This window comes from Sinocyclocheilus anshuiensis, unplaced genomic scaffold (genome assembly GCF_001515605.1).
Source record: "Sinocyclocheilus anshuiensis isolate Anshui unplaced genomic scaffold, SAMN03320099.WGS_v1.1 scaffold392, whole genome shotgun sequence".
NCBI classification, from domain to species: Eukaryota; Metazoa; Chordata; class Actinopteri; order Cypriniformes; family Cyprinidae; genus Sinocyclocheilus; species Sinocyclocheilus anshuiensis.
In genome coordinates, this window is record NW_015557091.1 from 1,002,558 (window position 1) to 1,013,212 (window position 10,655).

The 10,655-nt window shown below is 33.8% G+C and overlaps 1 protein-coding gene across 1 annotated transcript; it reads left to right on the top strand.

Annotated features, from left to right (window-relative positions):
- On the top strand, nt 1–9,501 carry LOC107677168 (conserved oligomeric Golgi complex subunit 7-like). Its single transcript, XM_016471957.1, is given in 16 exon segments — nt 1–540; nt 909–1,057; nt 1,561–1,677; nt 1,760–1,928; nt 2,531–2,613; nt 3,179–3,301; nt 3,379–3,577; nt 4,642–4,769; nt 5,064–5,218; nt 5,323–5,487; nt 6,329–6,509; nt 6,589–6,729; nt 6,814–6,897; nt 7,484–7,598; nt 7,691–7,834; nt 8,784–9,501. Coding segments are annotated over 16 exon segments (2,286 nt in total). The 5' UTR covers nt 1–374; the 3' UTR covers nt 8,951–9,501.
- The last annotated feature ends 1,154 nt before the right edge of the window (nt 9,502–10,655 follow it).

Here is a 10,655-nt window from a genome sequence, read left to right on the forward strand (position 1 = left end):
TATTTTTTCACCACCGGTACATATTAGGACGAACGCAACCAGGAAGCAGTGGACAAACACTGAAAACAAACTGTTTATCAATTTTATTCTATTAAATTAACGCTGGAGGAAGCGATCGCACTGTTTGAACTGTATCTCGTGGTCATGATTATATCTTTCTCATGGGCTGTTTATTTCATGTTCGTGTCTAAGGCTGGTGTGGGCAAGAATTATGGAATAGACTGGTGAAGGTCTGCCGGAGAGATTTCATTTGAGTAAACAGAGCAAAATATACACCGCTAAACACTTTCAGCATGTCGTTTTTATTCTCTGCAGATGGCCTGGACTCTTTGAGATGGTGAGTCTGGTTCTGTAGGGTTACTTAAGGCGTGAAAATGGACTTCTCCAAGTTCCTGGCAGATGATTTTGATGTGAAGGACTGGGTGAATGGAGCTTTTAAAGTGGTTCAGAAAGATGCACCTGGTAAAACAGACGCTCACGCTTCTACTCTGGTCATGAAGCTGCAGCTGTTCATTCAAGAGGTCAATAACTCTATAGAAGGTGAGTGCGGCACCCATTTAAATCACTCTTTCTAATGTCTGAATGTCATTGCATTTGCGAAAATTCTGTAGTGGGTGAGTGTTTGTCTCCTCTGCTCACCAAGGCTGGATTTATTGGCTCAAAAATACAGTAATATTGCGAAATATTTGTACAATTTAAAAGAACTGTTTTCTATTTGAATATATTGTAAAATAAAATTTATTCCTGTGATGCAAAGCTGAATTTTCAGCATCATTACTCCAGTCTTCAGTGTCACATGATCCTTCAGAAATCATTCTAATATGCATCCTTGCTTAAGTTCTGAAAACATATTCTGTTAGGTCTGTCTCTGATTGTATGTGTGTGTGTGTGTGTGTGTGTGTGTGCAGAGAGCAGCAATCAGGCCCTGCAGAATATGCCACGTGTATTGAGGGATATTGAAGCTCTGAAACAGGAGGCGTCATTCCTGAAGGATCAGATGATTCTGGTTAAAGAGGACATCAAGAAATTTGAACAGGACACAGTGCAGTCTATGCAGGTATCAATAAATACACACATTCAAATCAATTTTTTTAAATCTATGCAGCCATTATCCATGCTGACTTTTGCTTTATGCTATGGTGACCATACGTGCCATTTTCCCAGGACGCGTCCTGGCCAGGATTTGTTTTGGCTTTGTTTTCCTGCTTTCATGCTTGCTGAAGGTAATGATCGAAAAGTAGTTTGACCAATAACATGCAAGCATTGTACATAATGGACCAATCATGGCGTGTGAGAAGGTGGGATCTACGGTCAAAGCGATGCAATTACGCGTACGTTACATAGGATGCGTGTTCGACTTAAAAGCAGCGCGGCTCAGATCGATCAGTGTTTGACATCAAAGTGCCTGCCAAAACCTAGATATTTTAGGCAATATAGAAATCCTGACCAGGATGCGTCCTGGGAAAATGGCACGTATGGTTACCCTACTTTATGCAAATGTTGACTTTATATGGGATATATAGTGTAGTCTGTTGTTTGATTTGTGTTGATGTGTGACAGGTGTTGGTGGAGATTGATCAGGTGAAGTCCCGAATGCAGTTAGCAGCTGAAGCGCTACAGGAAGCTGATAAATGGAGCACTCTCAGTGCCGACATCGAGGAGACTTTTAAGACACAGGTGACGAACCGCACATCTGTCTTCACGCACTTCACATGAGTGTGGATGTCAATCTGAAATGTCGATGTGTGTTCGTCTGCAGGACGTGGCTGTGATCAGCGGTAAACTGACTGCCATGCAGGGTAGTTTGGCGATGCTGGTGGACACACCAGACTACAGTGAGAAGTGTGTTCAGCTGGAGGCTCTGAAGAACCGTCTGGAAGCTCTGACCAGCACACAGATCGTCTCCACGTTCAACTCGCTTGCTACAGGTGATGTTATACATCAGGTTTATGCGTGAAGGAACTACATTATAAATTGCATCACATTCATCTACACTACTTTTCAAAAGCTTGTGGTTTCTTTTTTGAAAGAATTGAATACTTTTATTCAGCAAGCATGCGTTAAATTGATCAAAAGTGTCTGTAAATCTGTAACGTTACAAAATATTTATATTTCAAATAAATGCTGTTCTTTTGAACTTTATATTCATCAAAGAATCCTTAAAAAATAAGCAGCACAACTATTTACAACATTGATAATAATCAGAAAAGTTTCTTGTGCAGCAGATCAGCATATTAGAATGATTTCTGAAGATCATGTGACACTGAAGACTGGAGTAATGATGCTGAAAATTCAGCTTCGCCTCACAGATTAAATTAGATTTTAGAATATATTAAAATTGAAAACAGTTATTTCAAATTGTAATAATATTTCACAATGTCACGGTTGTTACTGCATTTTTGATCAAATAAATGTAGCTTTGGTGAGCATAAGAAACTTTTTTTTTTTTTTTAAATATTAAAAAATCTTTCAGAATAATATGCTTTATCATGCCAAGATGTTAATGTTATATTTATATATTTTGTTTCAGATCAAGCAAAGCTTTTTGTAAGAGTTTTTACCGAAATGGACAGAATGCCACAGTTACTGGCTTACTACTATAAATGCCACAAGGTACAATATTTTAATTTAATTTTAAATAATTAATATATATATTTTTTTAAATATTGCTTTAGAGTTATCGTGGAATTACCTGTATTTAAACTGCTGGGAAATATATTTTACTGTACTGCACAGTTTATAAGGTAAAAAGACAATGTTAGAGATACTGATGTTTTAGAAAAAGTATCACCTGAATGTATTTTATTAATCTTTTATTAATCTTCAGTGTTTTATATGTTTTTGGTTGCACTTTTATTTTACAGTACGTGTACTTATGGTGTACTTAAGAAAGTACCTTAGAAATGACTTGTATTATAAGGTATCTACATGGGATAGGTTTAGGTGTAGGTTCAGCGTTAGTACCCAGTTATAAACCAGTTATTGTAATTACAATTATAAGTACATAGTATGTACATCCAGAACAGGACTGTAAAATAAAGTACTATCTATCTATCAATCTTTTTTTTTTTTTTTCGGTTTTCCGACTTTTATTACTCACTTTGTTCTCACCATGAAAATAACCTTGCTGCTGATATGACATTATAAAAATCTATATAATAAACTTGTGTGTGATTAGGCACAACTGTTGAGCGTGTGGGAAAGTATCTGTCAGTCAGACGCTCCTCTGAAGCAGCAGCTGTCTGAGTTTTACGACACACTTCTGTCCACATGGCACACACAGCTCCAGTGGAGCAGTCAGGTACACACACTCTCAGACACACCGCAATATAGTGTTCATGCTTTTACTGTCACGCACACTAAGACATGTGTGTGCAGGTCTTTAAAAACCCCTGTGAAGTGCTCACAGTGCTGATGATCCAGACGTTGGGGGCGATGGTGCCGTCTATCCCAGACTGCATTGCTGTGGCATTGAGGCGTAGCTCAGGCGACAGTCGTCTGGACGTGCTTTTGGAGCTTCATCAGACGGCGGCAAACTTCAGTCGCAGCCTGGAGGCGGCAATGCAACCGCAGCTCGGTGTGTTTGTATGTGTGTGTGTGTGTGTGTGTGTGTGTGTGTGTGTGTGTGTGTGTGTGTGTGTGTACCAAAAAATCCTGTCAGGCATATTTAGAACATGAATCATTAGATGGCATTAAAAGACTCTGTTTAAGGATCACAGTGCAGCCTACAAAAACTAACTGTCAATTTAAATTTTTACCAACCTTTGCCACAATCTTTCAAACCACTAGGTTTTACCCATTTGTCAGCAATACGTTTTAATCATGTAAAATATAATAAAATATTAATATGATCACTTATTATTTTAGATATTTTAATAAGTACAGGTCAGAATAAGTTTTTCTTTTTTTTTTTGATTTCACATTTTTTTATTTTCACAAAAGTTATTTGGAACATTAAAAAGTAGACACCTTATTTGCATTTAATATGCTTTTATGTATACAAAATCACTTTTGTAAATGTAATTTGATGCGAATACTAAAATGGGACATCTTGTCTGTGGTGCATTATAAATAATGGGTATATATATATATATACATACATGCATGCATAAATACATATAAATATATAAATACATATATATAAATATGCAATATGACATTACTTTCAGGATACTTAAGCACATTCCTTCTATTCTCAGTAGCTTACTGCAATGCAAAAAAAAAAATCTCATTACTCTAATGCAAAAAAATATGCTTAACATTTGTGTTATAAGATTTAAGTTGTAGAAAATAATTGTAAATGTACATATTTACAGTAATGAGTTATTTTTTCACATATTGAAGAGAATTTGGGGAGAAATTTGCTTAATTGTTGAATTTGCATAATTATTATTAAAATTTTTACAAATGGTCATTTATTTTATTTAAAAAATTTATACAATTTTTCTTTAAAATATCTATAATTTCCTTGTGTATTTATAAAAAAAAATACAAGTTATAATAATTTATAACAAATAAATACACATTATTAAATAATAAAAAAAGTTAAAAACATGTCAGTTTTTGTATAAGTCTTTGTATATGCTTTTTGTGAATGTGTGAGATTTTTCTCATATTCTTGTCTTTATGTGCGTGTTTCAGGCAAGTGTAACCTCTTGAAGGTGGCAGAGCTGGTATCTTGTGTTTATTCACCTTATAAGACTTATCAGATGCAGTACGGAGAACTAGAGGAGACGAACTTACTGATCCAACTCAGTGCTGTTCCTCTGGTGAGTGAACAGAAGCTTTCATTTTTGATCTTGCACCAGTACACAAAATATAAGCCTTTGGCCTACAAATACATTTTGTTTTTAGTTTGTGAAATTATTTTTTTACCCAAGTTGTGAGTTTCTGGTCTAAACTAAATGAGATGAGGCATAAAAAGGTAGGGTACTGAGAAATATTACAAAGACAGTAAATAAACAACACTTCCTCCTGTTGTGTTGTCTTCATTGACTGCATGTTGTCTGATTTGCAAACAAGTGACTCTTATGTGTCTTTTATTCATTGTGTGTGTGTGTTAGGAGCGTGGTGAGGTTCTGGACTGCGTGTTAGAGCTCACACACTCGGTTCAGAAGGTGTTTGGTTTGGCGGCGGCTGCCGTGGATCGCTGTGTGAAGTTCACTGATGGACTCGGCGTGTGTGGGCTCATCAAAGCCCTGCGAGCGCTTTTCAGCAAGTATGAATCATACACGCATTTACTACGCTCACACACAGAGACAAGCACACAGCCCACAGGTCAGCTGCACTCTCTAGCGGATTCTCTTTTGTTCTCTCTCTCAGGTACGTGGCAGACTTTTCTGTCACGCTTCAAAAGTTTTATGTTAATGGAGGTATGTACAGTTAAATAAAAGTATATAAATCATCTGTTTGTTCTTCTAGAATCATTGCAGCCTGTGGAGAGCTCCTCAGACAATGTGGAGCATTTGAACAGCAGCTTTCAAACAAGTAAGATGTGTTAAAGAACAAATTTGCTTTATTTATTAATTAAATTGTCTTTACTTAAATTATTAAATTTACCTTTAAAATGGCTGTTACACTATAATTATATAATTAATATAATATAAAATATAAAAAAATGTATATACATTTTCATTAAAATTATTTTAATTATATATATATATATACAGTGGTGTGAAAAAGTGTTGGCCCCCTTCCTGATGATTAGCTGATTGGCATGTCACCATATTCTAATTTGTTGAGATAGTGAATTGGTGGGTTTTTGTTAAATGTGAGCCAAAATCATCACAATTAAAAGAACCAAAGACTTAAACTACTTCAGTCTGTGTGCATTGAATTTATTTAATACACGAGTATTTGAGTTGAATTACTGAAATAAATGAACTTTTCCACGACATTCTAATTTATTGAGATGCACCTGTATATACAGTGTATATATATATATATATATATAATATGTGTGTGTGTGTATGTTTATCAGGGTTATTATCAACTAAAACCATGAAAACAAATGTAATTAACTAAAATAAAAATTTTTTTGTATATTTCCCATTTTTGTAAATTGAAGTACTAAAATAACTAAAACTAAATAAAAAACTAAAACTTGATTAACTATATATACAAAATAAAAATGAATTAAAAATCTTAACAAAAAACTATATAGTATGTAAATAATACCAAAATAACACGTATCTATATATATGTATATATATTGTGTGTGTGTGTTTGTGTAAGTAAATAATAATTATACAAATTATATAATCATATAAATAATGTATAATTATTAAGTTTTTCCTGTCGTGTATCACGTCTGCATTGTGATTGGCAGGATCTTGGGAAGGGCGGGGCGTTTCCTGTGGGAGGGGTTTAACCCCAGAAGTTTGACTGGCCTACAAGAGGGCGTGGCTGAGAGGCGGAGCCAAAAGAACCCATGGCAGGAATACAACTACCTTCAGCAGACTAACATGGCCGAGTATAATACTCTACTGGAGACGCTGCACTCCCTGAAGGTTTCACTTCATATATGTGTGCTTTGAATGTGTTGCTTTCATATTCTAGAAGTGTAAAACTGAAGTTTGTTTTGTGCAGGAGAAAGGAACAGGAAACTCAAGCTTATTGGCTGAGACTCGCGGCGCTCTGACGCGTCTGAACCAGCAAGCCAATCAGCTGGCGTTTGACTCTGTGTTCCTGCAAATCAAGCAGCAGCTTTTCCTTCTCAACAAACCAGAGGTTTGCACAGCTTTTTTAGGTCACTATGAAGTGTCAAAAATAGAGTGTTTCATGTTTGATGCATTGTGTTTTTGACTTTTGAAGGGCCGCGGCTCTGCTAATTTGAGTCAAACGCTAACTGATGATCTACCGGCCTTCAGTTTGTCACCGCAGGAGTACATCACTAATGTAAGACAATATTAACACATCATCTGAGTGTTAGTCCATGTCCTGATGATGTCGAACATGATGACAAATGATCACAAGACACTTAAAGAGACAAGGACAAACACAAGCCACATGTTCACTGGATAAGATGAAGGTTAATAGTTGTAATTAGACTCTTTACTGTAGATACCTTCACACTGCACACTCGTTTGTGCAAATTTGTTATACTGTAGTTTTTATATATTTTATTTTTATATTATCTGTTTATTTTATTTTTGTTTAAATATGTATAGTTTTAGTTTTTAGCTTTATTTGATTTATTTTTTTAATATATATTAAAATAAATATACATTATATATATTATATGTTTTATTTTATTTATTTAATGTTTGTATTATATATAATACTTATATAATGTTTTTATTTTATATAATGTTTTTATTATATAAAATACTTTAACTGTATATATATTTATATATAAGTATTTTATTTTAATAAAAAAGTTTATTTTATTTTATTATAATGAAAATGAAAAATAATAACTCTGATCTTTATACATTCTGGTTATATAGTTGTGCACTCATTTGTGTGTGTGTTTTGTCTATAGATCGGTCAGTATATCATGTCTTTGCCTCTTCATTTGGAGCCGTTTGTGACTGCGGAGGATCCAGCGCTGGAACTTGCGTTACACACTGGCAAACTGCCGTATCCTCCAGAACAAGGTGAACCCAAGCACACGACCCAGGGTTATGTGAGATAAAGCTGTTTCACACACACACATGTATGATGTCTGATGTGTCTGCTCTCTCTGTAGGTGACGACGTCCCTGAGCTGGAGAACACGGCAGATTATTGGCTGGGTTCTATCGCCAGGGCGACCATGCAGACCTATTGTGATGTCATCCTACAGCTTCCTGAGCTCAGCCCGCATGCAACCAAACAGCTGGCAACTGACATAGGTGACCGCATCATTACATCATGGCACCATTATCACCAACATAAATTCATATGTAACACTTACTCACAATGAAACTACAAAGCTCTAGTGGCTTTGTTTTTATTATTATTATTATATAACATCAAGATTTTCAGTTAAAATGTATGTATTAAGGTATTATAAGTTTTTTGAGCCATGATTTTTTTTGCCATTTTGTAAAATGTATTTTTGCCTTCACTTGTTAATTTTAAATTGTCCTGCAGTGTGACAAATTATTATATACACACACTATATATTCATATATATTGAACATTAATTTACTCAGACAGTCACACACACACACACACACACTCACCCACCACACAAACCACACACACACACACACATATATATATATATATATATATATATATATATATATGCACACAAATATATAATTTTCTGTCTCTCTCTGTATTATTTTAAATCTGTGTATGTGTTTGTCTAATTTTAGTATCATTAGTACTATCATAGTTTTTGTTCATAATTTAAATAAATATCATTTTTATATTTTCTGTTTTCATTTTAGTTTAGTTCAGTTTTAGTATTTTTTTTTAATACATTTGTAAAAATGTTTACTCCAACGTATACTAAACAAATATGAAGAAATTTTGCTGACAAAAGTTCATTTCAGGTAATGTTAAGGAATTAGTTTTTTTATTGTTTTAGTTAATAATAACAACCCTGAGAGATAAATTATATATAATCTCTTATTAATGTATAATTTATCAATGTATAATTTTTTTTACATTTATAATATATATATATATTTTTTTAAAGACTAAAAAAAAATTTTATGTAATTTTTACAAATAAGCCTATGGAAAAACAGGCCTTTTGTTTAATCCTTAGAACTGGTTTGCCTATTTTTTTTATAATATAAACCTTGTTTTTAAAAGCACTTGTGTATGTGTTTTATTGTTGTCATTCCAGATTACCTGAGTAACGTCATGGATGCGCTGGGGTTGCAGACCTCTAGAACCCTCCAGAATATGGTCACCCTTCTTCGTGCCAAACCGGACGAATACCGGCAGACAGCCAAACCCCTCCCGCGCAGACTGGCCTCCACCATCGCCACCATGAGGGGTCTGGAGTACTGACACCATCACCGGCCATGGATGCATTTGTGTTGAAGGGTTTTCATTGTTGCCGAAACAAACGCCAAAATGTGACACTAAACAGATCTAATATTTCTCAGCAAACACAAATCTATAAATGGCACTTTTTGTAAATTGTTTTTAACAAATTTTAACAGAAGTTGGTGGTTTGGGAAAATAAAACATAGTCTAGGACTAAATTGTGCAGAAAAGAACAAGTTACAGTGATTCAGTTTTGGTCTTGCTGGACTTTCTTCTGCTTATTGTTGACTCCAGGAATTTAGTTGAAATGCCAGCTGGTTTATGCAGTTAGTTGTTGCATATTTATTTTTTTGTGTTTTGCTTGTTTGCCATTATTTCTCTTGATCAGTAATAAACGTGAGTGCTCTTGTGTTTCTGGTTTATCAGGCTACATGGTAACTAATGCTTTCGAATGCATTTTCACGTCTGGTTTTCTGACTTTGTATTTCTGTTTTCTTTGCTCACATGGAGAGTTTCATACAGCATTTTCTGATCAATTCTGTTCATTTGATAAAATAAAACACCTGAACAGATTTAAGTGCATTGTTTTGTGTTTTACAGTACATCATAATATCACAAGCCAGATTTGATAAGTTTTGCAGTGCAAAATTTTGGAAAAACAATTTTCAACATTGCAATATTAAATCTCAAGAAATGATCTAATTACCCCTGGTCTTGGAATGATGTTTTATGAAATTCAATATTTTTTATTAGTACATATTTTATGTGTTCACAAAAAATATACTGTCTTATCGGTCAAAAGTCTGGGATTAGATTCATTATTATTATTTTTTTCTTTTTTAAATCTCTGCTCACCAAGGCTGCATTTATTTAGTCAAAAATTGTGAAATATAATTGCAATTTCAAAGAACTGTTTTCTATTTGAATACATTTTAAAATAATTTATTTCTGTGATCAAAGCTGAATTTTCAGCATCATTACTCCAGTCTTCAGTGTCACATGATCCTTCAGAAATCATTCTAATATGCTGCTTTACTGCTCAAGAAACATTTCTGATTATTATCAATGTTGAAAAGTTATGCTGCTTCATATTTTTGTAAAAACTGGGAATTCAAGATTCTTTGATGAATAGAACGTTCAAAAGAACAGCATTTGTTTATTTTAAATATTTTGTAACATTATAAATGTCTTTACTGCTGCTTTCGATCAATTTAATGTGTACTTTCTGAATAAAAGTATTAATTTCTTTAAAAAAAAAAAACACTGTCCCCAAACTTTTGAACGGTAGTACATACTGTGCATAATATGTGGATTTGCTGAAAGGTTGTACTGCTTCATAATTTTTGCGAAAACTGATTTTTTCTTTTTTTTGATTCTTTGATGAATAAAATGAGGAAAATATCAGCATTTATTTGACATAAAAATGTCTTTACTGTCAATTTAATGACCTTTATGAATAACAATAAAAAAAACTTTTACTGACCCAAAACTTTTTTCTTACTGACATGTTTCATATTGGCAAAAAAAAAGAAAAAAAAAAGGAAAATATCTTCCAGAATGGATGCAAGTGTTAATGTGCATTAATACATATGAGGTCTCTCTCATGAAGAAAAACACATCAATGTTGTTAATCACTTTAATCATATTGATTACTGATCATGTTGATTGATCGGGATGATTGGCAGTGGTCAGAGAGGTGGTGATTGCATATCTGTAATTCAAGTAC